Genomic DNA, 26312 nt, shown 5'->3' on the forward strand with positions numbered 1-26312 from the left:
ACCCTATTGATTCATGCATGCAGCTTTCTGCTGACTATTGCTTAACTTTCTGTACCTGCATCACCAGGCTAGGTCTGAGCACCTGGGAGTTTGGGGTAGGGATCTGATGGCAACGTAGGTGCCTGGTGGAGCTCTCTTAGCAGCTTTCCTCATCTTACTGCTTTTGCAGAATGCTAACAGGGTCCAAGTCTTCAAAGTAATCCCAAAGTTGCAACTAGATAGTTTTAAAAAATGTTCATTGAATATTAATAATAGGAAGCAATAATAATAAAAAGTCCTGGCTAATGCTTTGCTGGCCTGTGTAAGTGTAACCAGTATGTGGCATATTAAGCTGTATTTAAAATACAAGGATGCTTAAAAATGACAAGATGCAAGGATGCTAATAAGATAGAAGTTGAGGAGTAAACATACATGTGTGTTTAAGCAGATGTGCTAAGTCTAACAGCAGCTCAAGCTCAGTCAGCTGCTGGAAAATAATTTGAAAACCAAATGTAAATTTGCAGTAGAATTCCTATCTTGGCCTTAGAAAATAGCTGGTGCGCATCAGAGCAGCTCTTCCTGTTTTGCTAGGCATGTGTCCAATTGCACATTATAGGCAACTTACTCAGATTTTGTGTCAGAATGAGAATTTATGTCTTAGACTTTTGCCTGAATTTAAATTGCCATGCAAGACAGGAGCGAGGATTGAGTAGACAAGAAATGGGATAGACTAGTGCTTGCAGCGGGGCCTGATCTCCCTTGAAGGAATGATGTTGTGGCCCTGAAATGCCCTGCGGAGAATTTGCTGCGCCCTGTGAGCAGAGTGGTAGAAGCTGCGTTCCCTTTTGTGTCTGTAGCAGTTGATGCATTTCTGTATTGCTGGCTGCTGAGGCTGCGACGGAGTTTCATTTCAGACCTATCGAGGTGTATGGGGGAGGGGGGGGGGAAGACTCTGTTCCAAGGTGTGATTGATAGCTCCTAATTCTATGAACTAAGTGGAGCTAATAGACATTGTCGCCTTTAATATTTTGAAAGGTGTAACTTCGGTGTTAAGATTTTAAGCTTTGGTGGGGTAGCCCTGACCCAGAAACTGGACACTGTTTTCAACAACATAGCTTGAAATTTAGTGATAAATGTGTTTGCCTTTCCATCAACAGTATGGGGCTTGATCTGGGGAAATGAGTTATTCAATGTATGTAAACATTATATCCACATAATATTTTGGTAGTGTACTAGTTTGCATCTTCTCTGTATATAAAGCCAATTATTGGTAAAACCATACTTGCACTGTTAAAATTATGTGCAACCACTTCCTCTCTTGCTGCCCTGCTTTTCCATCCCTCCTTTTGTTTTAAACAAATCATATAGTGAACTATGCTAGTACCTGTTCTATCAGTTCTCCTGTGATGATAATGTAAGTGTATGGGAGAAGATTCCAAGGAGTGATGCTACTTTCCTTTGTGATAATAGTAGGATTTTTAAACTACATTATTGAGATTAATTTGAGGACAAAATATTCATGTATTCTTGAAGCATGCRTGCAGAACATTTGCTTTTCTAATAAAAACATGAAGAACAAATATCTAGAAAGTATGTGTTAAGATGTACTGATCTTTTAATAGAAAACACTTTGGGCTCATAAATAATCCTAATAAAATTAGCATTTAGTTCTAATGGTCTGAAGCATCTTAGAAATAGACGGTCACCAAGAATTAAAGTGCCACATGAGCTGATTAAAATTGTCTTAAATGTATTTAACAGTAGTATGTCTGCTTATATTACCATCTTCTGTTCCATGCCATAAGAAGCTGAGATGTTCTTTGCTGCCTATGTTGTGCAAGTTTGCTCATATCACATTCTCTTTTAGTAAGTAGAGTTCGTGCTTCTCTCAGCGCAAACATCTAGTGACAGGCAGTGCTAGCTATTGTTTTTTACTCTAAATTGCTTTTGACTTCATTTTACATGTGGGGAGTGCTGAAGTATTGATTTGTGGCTACTGCTTTTGCACCCTGTCATGATTTTCTTTATTATTGCTTAGGAAAAGTGACAAGCCACCATTTGGGATTCAGATACTATTGTGGTAGTATCCTTGCAGCTCTGTAAGTTAAGACTGTGTTGTTTTGCTGTGAATAGAGAACTAAAATCTTTCGCACTTCTCAGTGCCTACACTCAGTTTTCAGTTTGAATGTTTTCTCACTTCACTTTCTAGTGAGACAGCTGGATTCTCTGTATCTAGTGGAGTATCTTTACTGACTTTTAAAAAGAGAATATGTAGAAATGAAGCTGCCCTGTTTTTTCCCCTGAGACTTTTCTAGTTATTAATGGTTAGGAAATCAGTCATTAGAAGCTCCAGGCAGCAAATGGTGCTGGGGGTAATAACCTCTTTGACTCTGCAAAGAAAAGATGAAAGAACTGCTAAGTTCCAGTGAGCCCCTCTCCCCTCCAGAGCTGCTGACGTACTCTGCTGAGGTGGTGTCCTGTGAACAGGAAGACAAAACCCGTTGAGGCAGGGACACGGAGAACTGACGGAAGTAGGGGAAGGTACGGGAGAGGAGCAGGAGGCAAGAACTTCACAGGAGCTCAGAACAGTCCCAAGGGAAGGAACCAGGTGAATCAAAGCTTGGGGTTGTCCCTTCTCTCYGCGCTCACCCTGAACAGCGTGAAAGGGAAAGCCATGGACAAGAACTAAGGTATACAAATACCAGGAAATTGGGGTATAAAATTGGGTAACTTTAATTGCAGAATGTTTAAAATGGATAGCAGAATCAGCTGTCATGGCAGAACATGCACATTGGAGGATAGGAACTTTTCAGGAAAACTAGAAATAGAGATTATAAAATAGTATTATGATAGATGATGTTACTCTATAATTTAGGGACAACAACAGTGAAACAAGCTGCTTAGATTGAAACTGGCTGAAAATGGTAAGATTCTACTAGGATACTGCTAAATTTATGCAGTAGCTGTAGAGTTGGATTTGGGTAGATTGCTTTAAAATTACTGGTCATACGTTATTGTGAGGGCCTAACTTTGTATATCCCAGCTGGAGAGCAAGCACTTCTGATAATGGGTGGTAGGGCCAAGATACAGTGGTGGAGAGGTCTAACAGTGTGTGGTATTTTTTTTTTTCTTTTTCTTTTTTTTTCTTTTTTTCCCCCTTGGAAAAATAATGGGGCAAGAACAGGTGAAGCTGTCCTTTTCTTGAGAGGTGAATTTAACTGGAACTGGTTCAGGGAAGGATTACTAGAAAGGAAAGCGTTCCTTGCAGGAGTAGACTTAAACCTAGACAAACGAACGAAACACTTGGCTTGCTTTGCACTCTACCGTACATTTAAGTTTTTCTCTTATTTGCTGTACTGGAAAAGGCCAGTGTTGGATAATATTGTGGATAATATGGGCATTAAGATACTTAGTCTGGAAGCCTATAGAAGGTTCCTGCCATTAATGCTGTCAAGTCTGGGAACTGCATGCCTTTGGGGATACGGAGGCACTGCAATCTAGCGGCTTTCAGTTTGCAGCTCAATAATACAGATATGAAAAGGATTAGATTCTCTTGTTGCAGGTGGTAGTAGGGACTCTAGATCTGATAACCCAGAGGTCCCTTTCAGTTCCCTGGTTTTACTGTGATTGAAGTAAATCAGTTCCCTTGGCTGTTTGGCAAGAAGAGTGAGTAACTGGCTGTGGTCGGTTTGTCTCTCTGGTTTACCTCCACAAGCTCATGAGGACTGTTTGTGGGGATGTTAATTTGAGGATTAAATCCTACTAAGCTGAAATGCCACTTATAAAAGGARTTGCCTTAAACCACCTGATGCACTTCAAAGACAGCCAAAAAAGGCAACAAAACAATGACACCCTCCCCACTCTTCCAGGCTTCACCCTGCTTCTGCCCACCTGCATGCAAAGTGTGACCTGGCTGCTCCCCATGCTTGCGCTAGTGGCAAGGGAGCTGCTTCTCCTGTGCTCCTCTCCAAGATAGATCTTTACAGGTTATTTTAAAATAATGTTTTACTATTTTTGCCAGAGCAGGAGGAATCAGTTGATGGACTAATCCCTGTATCCACAGCCTAATCAAATTTGGGAAAGTGTGTGGGGGGGAACAAATAAACAATAAATGGCTTAATAAAGTGGTTCTGTGGGTCTGTGTTCCTACTTTAAAAAAAAAAAAAAAAAATCAAGAGAGAAAAAAGGAAATGTTGCCCAGAAGTTAAGCTTTTGTGCTATTTACTGAAAAGGTACAAAAACTGCTAACTTTATGGCTTTCCAAACAAAATATAAAAATTTCCTTTAGTTTGTATGTTGGGAGGAAGAGAGAGAGTTAAGTGAGGGGAAGGTAAAGCAGAACAACCTGATACCGTGCATATCCTCCAAGTAATACACTTCTATTTGCCTGACTGCCTTGAGGAAATTAAGGAAGAAATCAGTTTAAGCCATTTATGGATTTGTTTTTGTCTCTCTTGCAAGATGCTGAGACACTACAGTGACTTAAAAAACCCCMCACACTGGGTAAATGAGGTGGAACGTTCCTGTAAAATCCCGTTCCGAGGGGTGCGCGTGTGTGCATGGGTGTAACTGTGCCTGCAACCTGCATTTTAAAAACTTTGTTCTCAGGCAACAGCTGTTTACTACCAGGATTTCAAGCATCAACTTCTTAAGCTTTTTTGTCTAAACTCCAGTGCAAGTTGCTTTTTTACCTGAAGCAAGGTGGTCAAAATAACCTCAGTTTCCATGATAAAGTAGTCTAATGTCTGAAAAATTGACAAGGGGCAGGAGGAAAAAGCCCAAACATGTCATTCTGTTTGAGATCATTTTTAAGACTGTTGGGCATCGTGTGCGGAAAGTGCTTCCCCTCGCCCTGCTCCCCYGCCGGCCCCGTGGCAGAGCTGCGGTGGTGCACGCAGCCCGGCCTGGGCTGCGTAGAGTGGGGAGGAGGGGGTCACAGAACCGACTGGCTTACGGGGCTCTTGAGGCTGGGAGTGCTCCCCCCCACACCCCTCTTGCCTCTCTGCTGTCCTTCAGACCCACCAGCTATTCCCGTGCAGGCGTCTTTTCGTGCTCTTCTGCAAACTTTCTCTCTTTTCTGTCCCCCCCCCAACTCCAATTCCTTTTCTCCTCCCGGTCCAGACCCAGGCAGCGTTTCAGCTCTGGGTGTCAACCCTGATACCTCCCTGTGTCCCCTTTAAAGAGCATGAACATATTCAGTATGTCTCTCTCTTTCTGGTATTCCTTCCTTTCTCTGTCCTAAATAGTCCTTCTCTTTGCCTTGCCCAGTCCCAGTTACTTCTCTCAAATAGCCTCATATGCTTCTACTTAGCTTTCTTGAGAAATATCTTTGTTTCATAACTTACCTAATATTCCTGATCATTTTGTTTAAAAAGCCCCCTAATTTTATAAAACTTTTAAATTTGAGACTTGTATTGATTAATGTATGGAAATGCAGTTAAGATCAAAATAAGTAAGTCTACGGTAAAATTGCAATAAAATAATGCAGTGTAGAGAAGACTGTTAAGATATTATGCTAATTTAATTTGGTACTGAACTGTACTCCTATATAGTCAGAGTGACTATATTGGTATGTTTATATCCTTTTCCAGTATCTTAATGTTTGCCACTGGTAACCATTCACATATGCTCTGAAGCTGACTGGGGCTCAGTATAGTCTGGTCACTTTTTTTTTTCCCTTTTCTTTGAAGGCGTCTTCTTGAGACTGTGCTGCTTGTTTGAAGCCCCTCCGTAGGCTGTGGGGTGTTTACTGCCTCGTCGCCAGGCGCTGCAAGCAGGTGTTGAAGACGTGTTACTCCCTGGGTTGGCTACGGGGCTCGCTTGCGCGGTGGCTGCAGCAAAGGGAAAGCCGAGAATGCAAACGTGGCCGAGGAGTAGCCTCTTTGTAACCACAGAGATTTTGCTTTTTAAGCTCTTGCATGACAGTGGTTTGAAAGCTGAAGCTCTGAAGGATATTCTTTCTGATCTGAATTTACACTTTTGTGAGTCAGACTTCTTTTGGTGCTTCAGGTTTCTTGGTTGCCTTCAGAGTTTTATTTCTCTGCTTCAGGCTGGTTTTCCCCATTAATTCTGGCCCAGAGGGCCTTGTAGAAGCAGAGAATCCTTCAAAGTAGGTAGGTCTGATTAAAATGGAAATGACAATCCTTCAGTTAGCCGTTGAACTGCTTTTCCAGGCTGAGTAGTCAGGTGTGATTTTACTAGGGATGGAAAAGAGGCTGTAACCAACCATTTGGGTCCTGGGGCAAGATCAGTTTCTGTGTCGAAAGGCTTGGGCTTGTATTCCTGTGCACCTTCTCTGCTTCTGCCACGGCATCGTTCAGGCCTGGAAAAGCAGACTGCCTCTAGTAAGGGTAAAAAAAGAAAAAAAGCTAATGTCTAATGTCTAATTTAAAAAAAAAAAATCAGATATACCTGTTTTGTGAAAATCGCACCATGCCACTGAGAAGTAATGGGATCTCTACCCAAATATTTCTGTATTTAACTAGCACGAGCTTCTTACGAGATGAACTCTTGAAAGCTATTTTGCCTATAATTGCCATAGCCCCGTTTACCTCTAAGCTCTTCCTGTGTACTTTTCTTGACATGAAGTTTTTATCTGAAGAAAATATATTTTTGATGCTTTTTATTTAGCAGAGCTATTTGTCACAATTTCAGCTTAGACTAAGGTCATTAGATGTTCTTGCAAAGCATTTGCCTGTGACTCCTGCATATCTTTATAGCTGAAGAAAGTAGGACGCCGTATGTTACAGAGTAGATAACTGCAGAAATCCAGCTAACTACATGGATCTATCACCCAGTTAACAACTTGAGAAATAAAATGTAATTGTTTCCAGGACTTTTTCTTTTTCCTCCCTCAGTGTTCCCAGCTAATGAAAATTGACTTATTAGTTATAACAGGTAGCGTGGTGATCGTTCAAGAGTAGCAGTTTTAAGTTAACTTTGGGGATGAAGTGTTACGCTTCCTGTATTGCCTGTGTGGGAAGGCAGTAGTAGATTCTGACTTTCCACAAATGACCTGTGTGTTGATTATGTGTTACAGTGGTGAGTTTTGCAGCCATGACACCTTCTGTCACATAGGTCACTGTGGGCCGGCTGAGCAAGAGAACCGCTGCGCGTATTTGCTGGCTGAATAGTGCTAATCTCATTTGAAGTGGGCACCTGGGGAGAGCTCGTGTCCTGCTTTGGCCGCAAGTTGCGGTACTGGCRGATTGACTCCTAGTGTCTGCTGTCTCTGTGCCTTTTTGCTTTGGATGAGTTTAGGGAGGTCTCATCTCAGTTCTTCAGTTTTAAACAATTGCGAAGCACGTCAAGTCATCTTGAGTATACTCCTGAGTATATTCCTATACTCTAGGACTATAACTACTATTATTCCTTAAAACACCTAAACTTTATTACTTATTTTATTCCTATCTTGAGAACATCTTATTGACTTTTTGCCTCAAGATCAACAAAGAGCTGGTTACTGCTGTAGTTGCCAGATAGATATAAACTAGTAACTCCCTTAAAATGATTTGTGTGTGTTTAGGATCTTTTTTGTTGAATTTTTTCCCCTCTATATCATTGTCTATTTTGCATCCAYGTCTGAATATATCTTCTCCTAGATGATGTAATGGCTTCTACTGAATTGAGACTCATTGCCTGTTAAAAATTGAATCATTATTACTGAGCTACAGTTAAAATAATTTATTGCTTCTCCTTAATATAACAATGCTAAACCACCGTTTCTTAGATTTTTTGTTCAACAATTGCGTTTTCAACTGTAGTAATACCTTTTTAATTAGAAATGTAGACATTCAGGTATTTGTGGACTTTCAGGAGCTGTGGATTTAAGTAGAGAATATGCTTAAGGATTTTTATATATATATATATATTTTAGTTGAGTTTTAGCTATCCAAACTATTATCTTCAAATATTAATTCCCTTTTCTATGCTTTTCTTCTCTCATTTTAGAGGTAGTTAAGGGAAACCCAGTAATCTTTTTTTTCCCTGGAAAATGCAGGAGTGGTCTCAGTTTCTCCTCACCTATAGGATAGCAAAATCAAGGCCTTTGCTAGGCCTTCCCAGACACCTAAAGGATTTCTTTAAGGAAAAAAAACATTTTTGTTTTCTTGAGGACTATCTGGGAAAATACAACAAAAGTGCAATTGATAGCATTTTGAAAAGAGTCAGGATTACTTAATACCGAAACAAAAATGGTGATTAACTCCAGAGCTGTTTGAAACTGAATTTATCAGGTTGGAATAACTTTGTGCTTATTACTTCATATCTGTATTTTTATATATGATATTAAATTATACTTTATTTCATCTGGGTGACTTCACTTGGTCTATACAGGCTTAAAATCTTTTTAGAGCTCAGATGAATTCCAAATTTCATAAATTCAGGAGTAAGAGTGGAGAGCAGCCTTGTCAGCAATATGGTTTCTCAGCAACGTGGTTATTTTTTTATTTTATTTTTTTTGCTACACATATAGATATCAAGAGTATAAAAGCTGTTTGCTTCTAGGATATGAAGCAAAATAACAAAGGTTGAGAAATTCAAAATTGTTTAGTGACTGCAAACATTTTAAGATTTAAAAAGAATCCTGTATGTTATGGAGAACAAGCTGCAGTTTTAATACAATGGTTTGTGTCGGCTACAGTAAAAATGGTCTGTAAAACTGATGTTACAACAATGTTACATTTTAAGGTTGCCTCTACTTTGTCTATCTGGATAGATATTGGAGGAGACAGGGAGTAAGTCTTCTAGAGGCAAATGCTCCAGATGCTGTTACTTCCCATGAAGTGCTGTAGATTGCTGAATGGAGCCCGCTGCCATTTTTAACATACTGCACTAACTCCTTGAAATTGGTCAGTGCCTCCAGGGGGTCACCAGTTGTAGCACACTGCTTYCTCTGGGCTTGTTTGCCTATTTGCTTGTATGTAGGACCTCATACTTAACTGCATTCATTTTTGTTGTTTTGTTTAAAATGAGAGGTTAGAAAAGGCTYGTGTGTTTACATTCCTGGAGACGAGAAAGGCAAATTTCCACTATGTAAATGATTTGCTTATTGTGAATGAAATCCTAATACTTAGCTAGAGTTGGCCTGTTCTGAAAGTGCGTTGTCGTAGGTGTGGCTGAACTTGTGTCAACAAGGTCCTTGGAGTGTARGTGAAGTTTTTGAAACATGAAATAATGCAGTCACTGATGAAACGTTTGAGTTGTGCGAGACTGCCTTTATTTTGTGTGTGTGTGGTTTAATGTAGATAATCCAAATAATCTGGCTTTCTTGCTGGTGTTAGAGAAAGGTAGCGGGGGGCAGCTGAGGCGCCTGTGCCCTGGAGTGGAGGGGGAGGTAGGCAGTGTTGCTGAGCTGGCCCACTGTGGCCCCAGGAGAGCTGGGAGAAAGAGGAATGTGAGACGATGCRTCTTGAAATTATGGTCAGAGATTTGAAGAAAAACCGACGGCTGAATTTGGACAAACAAGTGTTGTTGAGTAAGGACCATAGAGAAGTTCTTTATATATAGCTTTTGTCCTAAGGCCGCAGTTATATCACTGCGTTAAGCTGGCAGAACTGTGRGCTTGTGCAGGAAGATCACACGCGGGTGTATATTCCTGACCTCTGTGTTGGGCTGGTGCATCTGGAGCCACGTAGCCGGTGCAGCCAGGGGCAGCTTGATCGGGCTCGTTTTTGGCTCATTGAGCTTGATATGGGGCTGCACGAGAAGGAAGGGCTCCCTCTGCCCAGGAGCCTGGCCTGCACCTGGGCCAGGTCAGTGACTCCTYGAGCCTAGCCCAAAGGAGGTGGCTGTCTGAGCGCTTTGAGTCTCTGTAAGTTGGCAGTGCTGTGGAAAGCAGCAGTCTCTCTCCCGGGCGCTCTGGTGCCTTGCGTCGTGTAGCTGATTTGCTGTGAACCAAATGGGGCAACTTGCACAACCAGGAAATTCCTTCCTTTTCACAGAGCTGTTTTCCAGTGGGATTGGTGTCAGTACCTTGATCAGCGCRGTTATGTGCCGAGTCGTGCCTGTTGATGCCCACTTCAAGAGAAGCGAAGTGCAGGACCAGCTTTCTTCTGGAAGGCTGCGTCTGAGCTCTGGGGAGTTAGGCGACCCCGTCGGCCATGTGCTGCGCTGGCGAGTACGTCAGCTGCCCTGTCAAGCTGGTGTGTGCGTGCGGGATTGTTCTTTCCCTTTCAGCTGAAAGGAATACCTTCAGGCCCAGCCTGCATCTTACATTTGGAGACAAACAATGAGAAGTAATAGCTGACCTCTCAAAACTCTGGATTTAGTTTTTTTTTTTAATATTTCTTTTTCAACTTCGGTGTTTATTAGACTTCTAGGGAGACTTGCCTGATAGCAGGGGTGCTGATACAGAGATGCTGATTGATTTGTGTGGGGCTGTAAAATGCCAGGGCATGGTTACAGATCTCTTGGCAGAAGGCTGGCCCTGATTAGGGAGAGTAGTGTTGGCTGGAGCTCCTGTGGTATTTTCAGGGCAGTGTGGAGTAAGGTGATGGATCTGAGAACTTGGGGAGGAGAAAGACATAAGTGTTATTACAGTGTGGTGTGTGTGTGCGTGTGTGCTTCAGCATAAAATACAACCAGAAAGATGGCTGGTGCTATGGAAGAGAACAGGTAACTACTTGCTGCCTCTGTTACCTTTCTTCTGTATGAAAAACCTTCTTTCAGAGCAGTTGTTTTGATATTGTTGTTGCTCTAGGCTACTGTTGTTTCATTCAAACTGGAAAAACTCAGTAAAGGGTGTCCTAGGAAGTGGTGTGACTTGCTTGCTTGGTATTATAGGCCTGTCATTTTCGGTGCCAATTTTTTAGAAGGCTGCAGTGGTTGATAAATGGTAGGAAATAACATTTGGAAGAGCTTAAGATGTCAATCTGTTTAAATAGATTACAGTACTACTGGCAGCTTACCAAAGTATAAGTGAAAATTACAGACAATATATGGCCAGACTAGCTTTGGCCTTSCTGATAGGAAATAAGATAACTAGGAGACAGAAATTAGATGATTCAGAAGTTAGAAATAAACTGGAGCTTTCCATGAACAGACAGTGTCACTGCATGCAGCCAGTAGATATTTCTCTTTATACATAGAGGAATAATTTTATATTACCACTATATACCTTCTGTAGGTAACTTAGCATTTAATGATACCTAGTATATAGAATCAAGACTATCTTACATGGAATAAAATATTGAAAAATATGAAAAAAAAAAAAAAAGTGGATTCTATTGTAAAACAATGTTCTTCAGCATTGAGTCCTTTTCTGCTAAGGCACCATGTACAGATTCCCTGAAACCTCCTTTGGAATACGATCCCTGATTTTAAGTAAATCATGGCAGTTTTCTTCCTTAATAGACTGATCACCTATTAATGATTTTCAAGGCAAAACTTAAATACATGTTAAGATACACAAACATACTAATTTAAGTACATGCATACATCTGCAAATTTAAAATCTGTGTCATAWTTTAATTCTTGTTGCCTCTGAATTGTATCCTTCATCTACTCACTGCAAGATAAAGTCTAGTATTTTGTTTGATTGGGTTTAGGAATCTGTGATAGATGGAGAATTTTAATGGAGGTAGGGAATAATGTCTTTATTTTATGGCCTAAAAATTATTTTAAGGGTGAAATGGGGAGGCAATATGTGGAGCTAGCAGTAACTCTCCTATGCTTTTAGGAAAAAAAATCATTTTTGAAGACAAAATAATGGACTAATTCTGAAGCTTTTTTTACTGAAYGCTATTTCCTGCCCTGTGTGTGTTCCAAAGATTAAAGAAGTTCTTAATACAAAGTGATGGGAACTAAAAATATTGTACTTCTTCAAAGGAAGAAAAGGGAGCTTATTTGGCAAGGTCTCTGAGGACTTGTAGAAATAAGTTACAGCATTTTTTTCCTTTTTGAAATTGCTAAACTAGTAAAATCAGGTAGCCAATTTTATTGACTTTGTTTTAGAGGCTGCATCATTAGAAAGCTTGTGTTTTAACACTTGGATCACTGCAAACCTGTTTTAACCTAAATACTTGGCATTAAATGTGATGCTAATGACAGCTGTGAAGTGTTATGCTCTAATTCCCTTCGTGCTGAACTGAGTTGTAAGAAAACTTGGGACCTAAAAGATGATTAAAGTGTTGTTTCAGGGTAGCAGATACAGCCACGAAGGAGGTAACTCTGTTTGGTGCAGGCACTAGTGACCTGTAGCCACAACTTTGAAGAGTTACGGTTGGGCAGTTTTCTTAATCTAATAAACTCTGCCTTAGTAGTTCTCCTGCAGGATGCAGTAGTGGAAGATTAGTTGCAACGTATTCCATGTGTAGCTTTTTTTCATGTGAGTCTTATGTGCTAGAGTCAATTTTAGGTAAGTCTTAATGTCTTTAAACCATCCAAGTTAGTTAAGATTGCTTGCAGCTACTGTTAATTTTGACTGACTTCCAATATATAWAAATGTGTTAAGAGATGAGTTTATATCTTGAGTAATTAAAAATTGATGTTTCTCTCTCTAGTTGTGATGATCAGAATATTCAGCTACGTGACCGGTGCTTAGCAGTTATGACTAGGTCTCAGCTCTTTTTCTGCCTCATACGGGTAAGATAGTTCTGATTGTTCCATGTCCTTAGAAAGTAATTACACAAGCTATAATATCAATTAGAAGTAAAATCTTCCTTTTTTTTCCCCCCTCTGTCAGCTGTTGAAACTGTCCTCTATTCCAAAGTGATTGCTTCTAGAGATTTAGCTTCCTCCATGTTTTTCTTTCCTGGCTACTCACAAACTGACTGATCTGGTTTGCCTATAAATGATGATTGCAGTGGTGGTGTGAAAAATCCCCCTTTTTTGGGGGGGGGGGAGGGGAGAGGAGTTCAGTGGACCTGTTTCTCTAATCAGGAATACTAAATAACTGACAATAGTATATTTCCTAGCTGAGTTCATGCTAGGGAAGAGATTAGCCAGGAAAAACATTTAAAGGCAATACGTGACTAAATAGTTTTTCTGACTGATGGCCTTACTCTGAAATAAGGCCAACTGAGCCAAAAATTCTTCCTACCTTTCTGAGGAAGAGAACCACTACTGCAGATGAAGACAGAAATTGATACTGTTTTATTTATTTATTTATTTTTATTTTTTTAATTTTTAGTGGTGTCACAAYGCTGACTGTGGTTGACTTTGAATGTTTATCAGGTTACTAAGGTAAACTCAAGTTTGAATCCCATGAGCTTTTTTGCCTTTTAGGTCTGAATAACATGCAGATATTGTCAGGTTAGTTTAGCTTCTCTGGCAAGCTTCAAGACAGCATGGTGGTTMTTGCCATGTGAAGCTCTTGGCCTAGGCCTAGGTGCATTGCGTTTCAGGCTGGGACTGGCTGATACCTATTCAATACTGTAAGCATGCTGTCTCAAAGTTTTTAACTGCTGTGTACCAGTTTCACTGTCCCACRTGATTTACATGTTATATCTCTTAGGCAAGGCAATAGGTGCATAGATGTAATAAAGCAATTCCTAAACTATTTTGTTTAGGAATATATTGCCTATTATTAATAGGCAAATGCAAGAGGAATACTAGTCTCTCTGGAAAAGCTGAATCAAATCAGTATGTATATCTCTTCCTGGAGCTACGTTAKTCCTTCTGATAGTCTTTGTAGAAACCCAAAATGTTGTTATACTTATTTAGCTTTTTTTTTTTTTTTTTCCTTCCCSCTTGCTGGAAAGCAAAAGCTTTTTTTAGGTAGCAGTTTGAAACTTCTTGTCTCTTCCCATGATTTTCTGTGTCTGTCCTCAGTTCTGTGTGGAATACAGATGCCCATGCATTACATAAATTAAGCATCATTAGAGTTTAGTGAGTAGAGTCTTCATAGCTTTGATAGCATATGTTTTGTTCRGTTGTTGATGTTTTTCAATAACTCTTCCATCTGGGACAAGTTTGCTAAGGCCTGACCTCCTCCATGTTATGCATAAAGGTTGAAGCAACCTAGTGTTACCTGTATATAGTGGAAAGTGCTGCAAGGGTAGATTTCTGAAGAGCTGATTAKTTCACAATAACTAAATATGTGGTTTTTGTATTTCTGAAAATATGTTCTKTAAAACATGAAGGCTACTAATGAGGTATGTGAAAGATATCTAAGTTGCTTGATGGAGGGTCGGCATATAACAAAGCAATGTGCAATTAGAAGCACAGCAAGGAAAGTAATCTGCATGAACTCCGCTTCTATTTAAAAGCATACAGATCTGTTGCAAGCTCTGTGTACTCTGCTCTTAAAATGCAGCCTGTGTCCATAGAACAAAGCTATCAGGAATGTACATGTTACCAGTCCCAAAGTCCATGTAAACAATGTGCTATGCAGCTTGTTGCAAGTGTTGTTATGGCTAGGCTTCAGGTATCCTAGGGCCAGCCCAACTCCCTCCACCTTGCCTGCTGCTGGATTGGGACTTCAGCAGTGAATACACTTGTAGTATCAGATTGCAATTCAGGACAAATACCCTTTTTGTGTATGCTGTGTGACTCAGCTCTTTCCACTGTTGAGATACATCAATTTGCAAAACATAGGCAAACAGCTGCACCTGCATGGACTCTTATTTGGAGCATTTTGGGCACAGTAGCCTGTTTGTATGTTAGTCTCTGTGCTAACCATAGAGTTATAATTTCAACAAGATTATGAAATAGAGTGAAAGGCATGAAGATAGTCAAAAGAATAAGAGCTAAAGAACAGCTGCTGATGCTGAAGGGAAGACACTACTGACTTTCCTCCCTTCTTTCTTGTAAGTTTGTTGGAAAAGTTGAAGCTGCAGCCTTCTAATGCCTAKGTATGTGATAGGACTACTTCTATGTATGTGTTCACCTTCTTGCTTGCAAGGGTRCGTAGCAGTAAGAAGCAAACTGAAAAGAGCTTTTAGCTTTGTGGCAGTCTGCCGTAGAATAGTAGAACTTTCATAGGAGAGCAGAAATACTCAGGGATTCCTCTTCTGAAGAGGTTTATGACTGGTTTGCATTTCATAATGTACAAAGTAATGGCACTTCTGTAGTGCTATTGGAGTTGACTGTGGCCATTGAAAGTAAAAGGAGGGTGCAAAAGCTATTGATCGAGGATGAATCTGATCAATGGAAGTGGATATAAACAGGGGTAGGAATAAAAGGGTCCGTAGGAAGGCGGAGAGCAGATCATGTAACTTGTCCTTCAGACTGCAGCGGAACAAGTTGAATGGATCCGGATCTAGAACTGCTAATTGCTGTAGTTCTCTGTGAAAGATGTGGGTGCTGCCCTTTGAGGAACAGAGGCTTCCRATTTGGGGACAGACACTGTTCTCTGAAGGCCACAAATGCTGAGAATTGTGCAGTGTGATTTGTTTTGGGTTTCAGTGTACAGGACTATTAAAAGTCATCTGAGAAACTTATGCTACTTGATTGTGTAAGGGTGATACCAAGAATTGCTTTGAGAAAAATCTTTATGATAGGGTTGGACATTAAGAAGGTAGAATACTGTGGTGGATTAGAAGGAAGAACCATTTAAAACTATTTTTCTGGCCTTATTTTCTTCTTCTCCTTGCAACAGTGTAAAACTTTACCATAATAACTGCAATTCAGAAAAAATATTTATCCCCCAAATCCTGAACAACTTCCACTTGTCAAAAGTGCAGCTATTAAACTTATTTTTTAAAATCACTTCAGAGGTAGGGCTGTCTGAGAGTATTAAGGAATTGTTCTATGCCTTCATCAAGGGTATTTCTTTCAGTAAGTCCTGTGGATGTAGTTTTGAAACTGGGATTTTTTTGGGGGGACAGTTTCCCCCCAACCCCCTACCCCAAGTGAATCCTGTCTGAACTTTTTAGTTATTTAACTGCCTTTAGCCAAAATATATAGCAGTATTATTAAATTGTGTGGAAATACTGCATAAAGTTAGAACATCTACATGAAGTTAAAAAGGTACCAGAAAGCTAAATCATGCTATTCTTTCTTGGGGAAAAAAGCTACCTATATAACTATTTTTTTTCTCTATTATATTGCTTCCATACAAATGTACAGTGTTTGCAGTGCATAACAGATTGGAAATAACATTAAACAGCAGCATCTTTTGTTTTCTTTGTTTTTAATATTTCAGTTGACCTGCATATCAGCAACTTAGATTTTGCTCAGCTTCAACACACTAATTAGCATCATTATTGTCCTCCTCCATCTCTTACTCATCCTCATCCTCTTCCCTGGCAATCCAATGAGATTCAATGCTAAAGATCTGGCTTCGCTGGCCAGGCGTCCATCAGGTTGTTTTGACAAGGAAGGGAAACTGAAGATTTGCAGAGTGGTTGGAGATGAAACATTAATAGGTAAAAATGACTTGTATTGCAGACTGCCTGTGGTTGATGTGCCTGTTTGGCTGCTGCTGTCAGCTCAGTTTCACTGAATGTGTATTTCTGTGTGTTTTCAGTTTTCCTATTTACTGATGCTTGAGTGGTGCTAAATACCTTTCTAAATAATTGCTTTTAAACCACAGCTTTGGATTAGGCTAACACTGCTCTTCGGAAACAGGGATGGGAGCAGTGGCCCTTTGATTGCTAACTAGCTAAACTTACATTAGAAAACGAATGGTTTAGAGAGGTTCCCTCAATAGGTGCTCAGTGAGGGTCTGAAACTGTCAGACTCTCCAGTCAGCTGTTAGCAGCTGAACACTAAAAAAAGACCTTTGGTAAGCAAGTGTTTTTTTTTTGTTTTTTGTTTTTTTTTCCTCCAAAAGGTAATATTATGATAAGTAAGTTTTAAACCCAGCTCTTCTATTTAACCAGATTTTCAAATTTTCTTTGTAGTGTACCCAAGAAATAGTTCTTGAGACTGAAAACTGACTTTTTGTGAGAAAAGAGGCGCTGCGAGTCACTGCTAGTCACCAGTCATGAGGTGCCATATTTAATGTTTAAATATCCAGATTTTTGTCAAAAACTAAAGCCCCTTTGTGTGTGTGTGTGTGTGGTTTTTTTCTTTTTTTTCTTGTAGGCTTGTGGGTGTGTGGCTATTCATTTTGTTTTGTTTTTTAATGAATCGGTTCCCAGCTCCTTTGCAGACTTCTGGCTTTTATGATCATACTTTAAACATCTTTCAGTTTCTAATAAGCTTAAATAAATGTCTTTTTCCCTAGGTAGCTGTTAGGAAATAGCTCTTGTTTAGCTGTAAAATTGTTTCTAATACAATAATTTCAACAAGAGCCAATTTTTATTTTCTCTGGTCCTAGTTGTTCAGTTGTGATATATTTATACATGTATTTTAATTAAAAAAACAAATATTTCATAAACTTGATCATGTTAAGAGACTTAAACGTGTTGTGCCACGCTTAGGAAGAGCATAGATTATTCTCAAAGGAAGAGGTAAGCTGGATAGCCGGCGGCTCCTGCGGATGCAGCAAGCACCTGGTCGGAGAGCTGGTGAGCGCCCGCGCCGCCCTTCCTCGGCGGCTTCGGCACCCGCGTCCTCCCTGGCGGCAGCGGAGCAGGCCCTGCCCGGCGGGCCCCGAGGGCTCGGGAGTGAGCCGAACTCAGCCTCCCTTTGCTGCTCCCGTTGCCTCTCTTGAGCTCAAGATCTGTTAGATATTTCTTCGTTTATGGAGTGATTTAATGCTTCTTCCTTAAAACAAACAAACAAAAACCCTGTAGATTGAGCGAAGGGAGATGGACCAAACATTCGTGTAGCCCAGTCCGCTGTACCTAGCGCGCTCGGTGGCAGCTGACAGCGTGTCCAAGCAACTCGGCCTGCGCAGGAAGCCGCTGTAGCCCGGCGCAGCCTTCTGCCTGGCGGCCGCCCGCGGCAGCAGCGATCCCTCGAGAGAGGGGTCGCATCCAGTCGTGCTGTGCGCTAACCACTAACAGCCTCCTCGTCGGAGCGTTTGGCTAACCGTTGGGCTGGCTTATTTCTCGCCCCGCGAGGAGGCAGCAGGTTGCCTAAGCGTTGCGCGCAGACACCCTTTGCCAGCGGGCGCAGCGGCGTGAACGCGGCGGGATCCCTTCGGTTTCGGCCGCTGCTGCCCGTCGGCCCCTGGCAGGGGGCCGTCAGGCAGCGCCGCGTCCCGTACCTCTGCTGCAAAGCCTCAGGCTTGGATCTGGCARCTTTTTGATTAAATCTCAGTTGGTGAATGACCAGCAATTCATTTAATGTTCCTTTATACAGTGTTTTACACTTAGACCTGGAAAGATCCAGGAGCTTCCATTCTTTTTCTAATGGAAAACAAACCCACCCTCGCGTAGCAGTCCGCTTGCTGGAGGTCCCAGTGCTTGTGAGTGCCACTTTCTACTTTCCTGCGGTGGAAAATTGTTGTCATTATTATTATTTTCAAGTGGTGCAAATTGAAATTATAAAGGTGGAAAAGAGAATTTGCCTTTTTAGTGTAACAAGACATCCCTCTGGTCAGTATTATGTCTCTAGTCGTGGCTGGCTCCGAGGGAAGTGTAGTAGCTCTCCAGGAGCRGCTGTGGAGTAACGTGGCCATCAGGTACACCCGTCTTCTACTTCCCACTTAGCAGCCAGCAACTGCTGACTGCTCTCTGGAGATGGGGAGATGGGCAGTTTCACGTGTTCACATGTCCTTTATTTAAAAAAAAAAAAAAAATTTGTTTCTGAATGTACCTTCTCCTTTAGAAGTAATGTAGTAATGTTAGTAATTTTTTTTTTAACATTTAAAGGAGGGAAGGATGCAATTTTAAAATACTGTCTAGCTTAGTAAGAATAAGTTTTGCTTTGGAGTCTTTTTTCTTTTTCTTTTTTTTTTGTTTGTTTGTTTGTTCCTACCCACCTACCCTGAAGCAGCAAAACATCCCCTCTATCTAGAGATATGTAGGCCTTATTTACTCCCTTTCTATTTTCTGGATATTATAAATTCAGATCAGCATGTTCTGATCTAAATAAGATAGTAGTGGTATGGGTTTATGGTTTTTGGGGGTTTTGGTCCTAGCAAGGATTTTTTTTTTTTTTTTTTTTTTTAATCTCTAGAAATGATGGAAGCAAAAGTTGTTCCATGCTTAAGTGGCTGTTTCTGCTCCCATGTGAGGAGAGGGGAGAGGAGTGAGGAGGCCACAGTTGAGTGTATGCTGCAGTCACCAATTTTCTCAGCTGTRTAGTAAAAGAGATCTTTTTGGAAGTTATGTGGCATTTAACAGCATGTTGTACATAGGCAGCTGCTGAGTGAGGCTGGCTCTTTTTTGTTATTGTTAATGATTTTCTTCTCTGACCTTTATTACTAATGCATCTTCTTTAAGAAGCATTTAATGTGTCAAGACAAAAAGCTGTTTTTATTAATCTCTCTTTTTTTTTGTGTGTGTACAGAACCGAGAGAGAGATGGTGCCGACTGAAAGGAAATCTGCTTTTTCTAATGAAAAATAAGGTAATTCATTTTCCTACTGCTTTTCTTGATGTGTTATTCTAATCTCTATGAACTTGAGTAATCCTCTTTCGTGATGGCTATTGGCATTGTRCTTTCAGGGACAAAAAATCACTAGTATTAGAACGGAAGGGGAAAAATCTGTTGTTTGCCTTTTTGTAATGTTAGGCATTCTTCATGATATCAACAGCGTTCTTCAATTGAATCCTAAACAGTTTAGGACCAGGTTCTGCTCATAATGTACACTGGTGTAAATTCAGAATTACTGAAAGGAMTCTACTGGAACAATGGAAGCAAAATTTCATAGCTGGATAAAATAGTATGGTAATGTTTAAAAGGCAGTTTGACTGCCACTACATTTTTTTTTTTGTGCTATTGCGTAACTAAATTTGTTATGAAGAGTTTGGTTTATTTCTACTTCTTTTATGTGCAAACAGTTTGCTTTGTAAGTAAAGTAAAGAGTAATTATGTGTCTAGAATGAAGGGCCTATTCAAATAGTGTCGGACTTGCCACGTAGTGAAGTCTTGCAAGAGGCACTGAGCGCCTCTGTTTGCTGTGGACTCCAACAGGAGTTGGGACCTCTTTCTCCCGATGGGAATGAACACTAGGTATGGAATTGCCACTCTTGCCCTTTTTTTGTCTGATATAATGAACATGGCTTCTATAGATGGCTGAAAACAAGAGCTTCTGCCAGAAGTGTAAATTAAGGCAGTGAGTATGAAGCTTGAAGTGACAACCTGATATTAAGTATTTTGTAGATGGCTCCTAGAGTACTTCCTGTTGTATGGACCAGTAATTTAACAGAAGTGGTAGGAATGCTTTAGAGATTGTATGTTCCATTTGATAATTTCTCAATGTGACGTAGTGGCTTATTTCAATACAGTGATAAATGTGCACATATGATATACTTCAATATTCGTCTAAATACTGATATACTTATATAATACCCTTCTAAACTTCTGTTTACTTTTAAAGCAGTGTTCAAGAGCATGCATATGACAGACGTGCATGTGTGCTTACAAACAATACCACAGTATGACAAAGATTTCACAGGCATGAGTTTGATAGGGCTGCATGTCTTTGAGAGGTAAAAAGAGAAAAATCTTATGTAGGTGAAAGCAAGCTCTTGAGAATGACACCCTTTTGTCACAACSTCTTATATTATATACCATATGATTTGCAGAAACTATTTTTTGTAAAGGTGTTTAAGGGAGTACTGAATTGTTCTTCTCTTTGTCCCAATTCCTCCAAGCATCATCTTTTGCTTCTTGAGCCACCTGTATGCTAAACAGTTCCTAGCTCTGTACTGAGAGCCCTGAGGCACTAAAGGAGGTACAAGCTTTCTCTAGCCCAGGTATTCTTTTTAAGGGAGCTGCTGGCATTTTGCAGAATACTTTCCGGAAACGGCTTGATCAGCTTTGCATCTGTGAAGAAAGGGTGGGAGAATTTGCTGAATGCAAATTTAGCTCAATTGATTTCTCTAAATTTGCAGTGCCGATGTCACTGTATGGGTGAGATTTCGCATGGATCGGCAGAGTTTTGCATGATTTACTTATCTGCGGATGAGATGGAGATGAGTAGAACAATGAATAAATTTGGTCTCAGCTGATTTGCTGCTTGAGCTGGGTCTGTGGAAGCTGGTCAAAAGCAAAGCTGTGTATTTAGAAACTTGAACTGCAATAGGCAGAATCCTAGCTTATAGTTTCTGARATGATTTAGGCTTGCAGTGAGCAAATGGGAGTTCTTGAAATGCTGTGGTTTGACTGAATTGGTTAAATACTTAAGTGGGTGGTGGTTATCTCTGTGTGTAGGTTGGTGTTACAAATTTAATACTGATACTAAGCCAGTTTTGCAGATTGGTTGCAAACTACAGATACAAGGAGATGTATTAAAAAGTCTGTTTAAGTTTTTGCTTCTCAGTAATGGCTCCAGGGGCCCTGTATGTTCTATTGAGTAAGCATATATTTTGATGTTCCTACTTACGTTTGAGTGTGTTTTTAGCAATTTATTTAGAAGTGGGTTTTTGATCGATAGACTCTAGTAGACTCTTAAGGAGAGTCATTAGTRTCTATTATGTAAATCCTCCTTACTTTGCAGTTTAATGATCCAGTAGAAGGAACCGTTCCAGGCTGTTACGTCAATGTGTCCACCTGCTTGCACAGTRAACTCCTGCTTCTTTTCTGATGCATCAGATATCTTGTGCGTGGAAGCTTTTAATTATTGTGCTGAGTCATTTTTAAACTTTTATGATGTATTGGCTTTGTAAAAGAAGGAAAGAATTTAGTTGTATGGATGGCTGTATTTGAAATAAAAGCTATTTTGAGTGTTCAAAGCACTTTCAATTGGCAGTCCATGTGTAATTTCATGTGTAATTACAAAACTGTTCCTTCTTATCACCCTGCCCCCTCATCTTAAATGTTATGGTAACAAACTTGCAACATTGTGTTGTTTTGAATTTATATGCGACTTTCCTAACCCCCCTATAAACAAGGGATTTACATTGATTCTTTATGTTGATTATATTGACAGACTTAATATTTCAGTTTACACCAGTATAGTTACAATACACCTAATGCCTAGAAGTATTAAGTAAAAGGTGGTGAACATACTGTTTTAAGACTGCTTTTGTAATGAATTASCTTTTTTAAAACTGAATGTTTTGGTCACAAGACTTCTGCAGGCAAGATTAATGAGCAAATCTAAATGSTTGTGGTGTCAATAATCCTGAGATTTCTTGCAATTTTGTTGTGAAAGATTAGCATAGATTATATTGTTACAGCATTTATCACAATGCTGTAACATGTTTTATTAATKGATGAGAGAAAAATATCAAAGTAAGATTGCAGATTTGCTCATAAATCAATAACCACAGAATCATGYGCAAGGTAGAAATAACAGAAGAATGACAGTTTTGAGGTTCTGATGTGAATTGCATTGTAATACAGCTGTGAAAGTGTTGTTTGGGTTTCTGTGGTGTGGGGTGTGTGTAAACTCTGTCATAGAAGTGTGAGCATGTATCAGTGAATCTTCTCTGCATTCAAGCAGATCTGCACAATGTATTTTCAGTGTTCCAGCATAGCCATTTATCTTTCATATTTTCAAAAGCAATTTGATATATTTTTAAATATTAATAGAGTGAGATTGCTCTATTTTTATGCTGAAGTTATGGAGATTTTTCTGTTCAGTTGCACTGTGAGTTCTTCTTTGTGTGTATTTGTGTGTGGTTTAACATCCTGCAAGTCAGTGATCTCTTCAGGACATCTTAGCCACAGGAGGATCTTTTATTTACAAGGATGTACTTCTTATTAACCGTTTTTCAGCAATGTTTTCAATCTTCTAGAGCATGCTCTGCATCAGTTTAGGGCCTGATCAGCCAGAGCCAGTGTTCCTGCAAGTACATCATTGATTTGAGATTGAATGTTATTTCTGACATGTGATATTATTTTTGCAAGTTTGCAAATGATACCAAGCTGGGAGGAGTGGCTGAGAAACCCGAGGGCTGTGCTGCCATTCAGAGAGACCTGGACAGGCTGGAGAGCTGGGCAGAGAGGAACCTCATGAGGTTCAACAAGGGCAAGTGCTGAGTCCTGCACCTAGGCAGAAATAACCCCAGGCACCAGCACAGGCTGGGGGCTGACCTGCTGGAGAGCAGCTCCACAGAGAAGGACATGGGAGTGCTGGTGGATGACAAGTTGACCATGAGCCAGCAATGTGCCCTTGTGGCCAGGAAGGCCAATGGTCTCCTGGGGTGCATTAGGAAGACTGTTGCCAGCAGGTGGAGGGAGGTGATCCTGCCCCTCTCCTCAGCCCTGGGGAGGCCTCACCTGGAGTCCTGTGTCCAATTCTGGGCTCCCCAGTACAAGAGAGACATGGAGCTACTGGAGAGAGTCCAGCGAAGAGCTACAAGGATGATCAGAGGGCTGGAGCACCTGCCCTAGGAGGAACAGCTGCGAGAGCTGGGCCCCTTCAGCCTGGGGCAGAGAAGACTGAGGGGGGATCTTATCAGTGCATACAAGTACCTGAAGGGAGGGTGTCAAGGGGATGGGGACAAACTCTTTTCAGTTGTCCCGTGGGAACAGGACAAGAGGCAATGGGCAGAAACTGAAGCACAGGAAGTTCTGCCTGACCGTGAGGGGGAATTTCTTCCCTGTGAGAGTGACGGAGCCCTGGCACAGGTTGCCCAGAGAGGTGGTGGAGTCTCCTTCTCTGGAGATCTTCAAGGCCCTCCTGGGTGCAACCCTGTCTACCATGCTGTAGGTGACCCTGCTGAGCAGGGAGGTTGGACTAGATGATCTCCAGAGGTCCCTTCCAACCTTACTGATTCTATGATTCTGTGATCTATGGTATGAGATTGGTTATGACCATGTTTTGTAATCAGTAACCTGAGAAGCAAGGGAAATGTATCTGTCTGAAATATTTTACTGAAATTTGCTGAAGGATTATTACGTGCTTTTGCTGTGTTGATAAGACTTTCATTTACTGTAAGAAGTATGCTAAATAAAGAAGTAGAAGATAATAGAGCCTTCGCATAGAAGGAAGTTAGTCATGTCACTCCTTTCATGGCTCCAATTTTTTTTTCCTGTGTGTGTCTGTCTTCCATCCATAAGTTAAGCACTTAAGGAGCAGCCAATATAATATCAGGCATGGTCCTGTGAAGAGGTAGAATGACTTTGTTTCTACGGAGAGAAGGGATGCTTTCCTGTAGGTTGGTCCTACCTTAGTAGGATAGTGAATCCTGTAACTGTAATCATGCTTCAGTTTGGTGAGACATCTTGTATATGTTTCAAATCCCTTTCTTAAGCAGACCCTATTCCTAAATAACCAAGTCTATAGCCTCTTATATCATTCTATAAAGGTATTTTAGAATGCTTTTTTTCTTTCCATAAGATAACTTAAATAGTGGAATTTGTTTAGGGTTTCCTAAGGTTTTTAGCCATACTGGGTTGGAAGAATGCTATGCAGACAAGACTATACTAGTTGACTGCTGCAAAGTCCGTTCTTTAAATGCTGATAACTGGTGTCCATGTTGCCACTTCCARTGTCATTAAGCATGATGCAGATGATGCCTAGGTAGTGTCTGCGATAGGGGCAGAGGTAGGGGTACAGAAGCTGCTGTTCTCGCGCTGTCYATGAATAGAGATTGCAAGGAGCACAAAACCATTTGGAACAACTGGGACAAAACAGGAGGTGGAGAGAACCTGCGGTTTCCACAGCAGCCACCAGCATAAGTTGTACTGATCAAGACTCATGTTTAAGCAGCCAGGTAGATGACCCCAAGACAAGTGACACCAGAATTTCATGTGCTTTTGGCATGATAAGGTTATGCCAAGCTTTCATTAATGAGAATGTAGGTACCATTAACGTACCTGTGCTGACTGTTGTTGCAATCTTWCTTTCCAAAAATACTTGAAAACACAATTTATAACCACTAAGCTGTAAGAATAGCTGTTTGCTCCAATTCTTACTATGAATTGRAAGATTGTATCTCTCCTTTTCCAAGTTAATTGGATCCTGGCAAACTCTACTGCCTTTTTTGCCATTTTTGATTCYCTCATTTATCTTGTTTCTCCTTCTYGCCTTCGGRTTTTACTTGCTTACTCTCCAGATAGTGAAGCTTTCCCTTCTCTTCCACTGCTGTCAGAGATGCAGACCTTTCTTGTAACCTCTGTGCTTGCTTTGATAATTTCTTTGCATCTCCTGGTTTTCTTCTTTGTCTGCTTTCATCTCTTGCTAACTTGTTCCTTAATCTGTTTCTTTTCTCTTGCTCTTTCATAGAGTAAGCATGCTTTCATCTTCCCTTTTTGTGCCTCCCTGTCCCTGACTCACCTGTTTCCCTAGCTGTGCACATTATTCTCTTTAATAGCTGAAGTTTTAGTGCTCTGTTTACAGTTACACCTAGCATGAGTCTATCCTAGCCTTGGTTCTGTGCCATAGCTGCTACAGAATTTGCTTTTGTTAATCTCTCCTGAATGACCTCTTCTGAACAAAAGCTGAGGAGAAGTTTTCTCTTTCAGTTGTCTGTGGGTTCCACCACTAGCTCATCTTCTGGTTCCTATGACTGTTCTCTCCTGGTCATTCTCTGCTTTTTTTCTTTCTTTTTTTTTTTTTTTTTTTCCCCCAGCCATATCTCTCTTTGGCATCCATGAAGTGCGGTATCCAGACTTGAAGTATATATGGAAAAAAAAAAAAGTAACTTAAAAGTGCACATTCTTCAGTGCAGATATGCCTCTGTACCTATTTACCCAAACTAGTTTCATCTTTCTTTTCAGAGACCCCTTCCTGTGCTTTTAGCCATGAATTCAATTTCAGCATGAATCAAACAGCTGCTTAATCTTTGCTGTTGAGCTCTTGTTATTGCCTTTGACAGCTAATGTGAACATCGCTTCCATTCCTACTACTTACACTGGTGACTTGAACATCACTTTCAATAGGAATGTGTTTCTAAGTACTTGGGTTTCAGCTACGTCAATATTTTGCAGATTTCTTGTAAGGTGCAGCATTCTTTCCATCTCTTTGTCTACCTGAAACTCTGGGCTGGGATCATCTTATCTCACCTCACATTTTCAATTACTGAAACATCCTTGTCTTGGTCTTGAGAAAGACAAAAGATTTGACTGTATTTATTAGAGTGCACTTGCAAAACTAATCTTCCTGATGGTCTTTTGACTCTGTTAATCTTTTCTTTGCGTSTCTCTGACTCTTGCTTGCTTCCTTCTGCAACCTTTGTATTCACTTCCAAGGCTTTTCCTAGTYTTTACTGCTCTACCTGCCCTCCATTTAAAGGATGGTTCAGATCTGTATCCAGCACGTGAGACCCTGCTTTCATAAGTTTGTGAAACCTGTGAGGAGGTCCCAAAGGACAGCACTTGCACAAGTAACCTCATTATCATCTTGTAAGCATCMTAGCAAAGAATGTTTTTAAAGGCAGAACTTACAAGAAGTTGTTAATGGTAATGCCATTTTTTGATGTTAATTGCTTCTTGTGCATGCTG

The 26312-nt window shown here is 40.5% G+C and overlaps 1 protein-coding gene across 3 annotated transcripts in view; it reads left to right on the forward strand.

Moving 5' to 3' along the window:
* Positions 1-26312, forward strand: part of INPP4B (inositol polyphosphate-4-phosphatase type II B) — a 467312-nt gene that overhangs the window by 172458 nt on the left and 268542 nt on the right. The window contains exons 1-2 of one of the 3 annotated variants that reach the window (XM_085313210.1): positions 16152-16286; positions 19264-19322. In XM_085313210.1, the coding sequence (XP_085169336.1) occupies positions 16175-16286; positions 19264-19322 (171 nt within the window). In that variant the 5' untranslated portion in view covers positions 16152-16174. Of the gene's footprint in view, positions 1-16151; positions 16287-19263; positions 19323-26312 lie in introns of those variants that run through there. The other 2 variants (XM_085313209.1, XM_085313208.1) reach the window with 2 other exon arrangements.

The sequence above is a fragment of the Rhea americana genome, unplaced genomic scaffold (genome assembly GCF_003343005.1).
Source record: "Rhea americana isolate MKP2758 unplaced genomic scaffold, rheAme1 scaffold_38, whole genome shotgun sequence".
NCBI lineage: Eukaryota > Metazoa > Chordata > Aves > Rheiformes > Rheidae > Rhea > Rhea americana.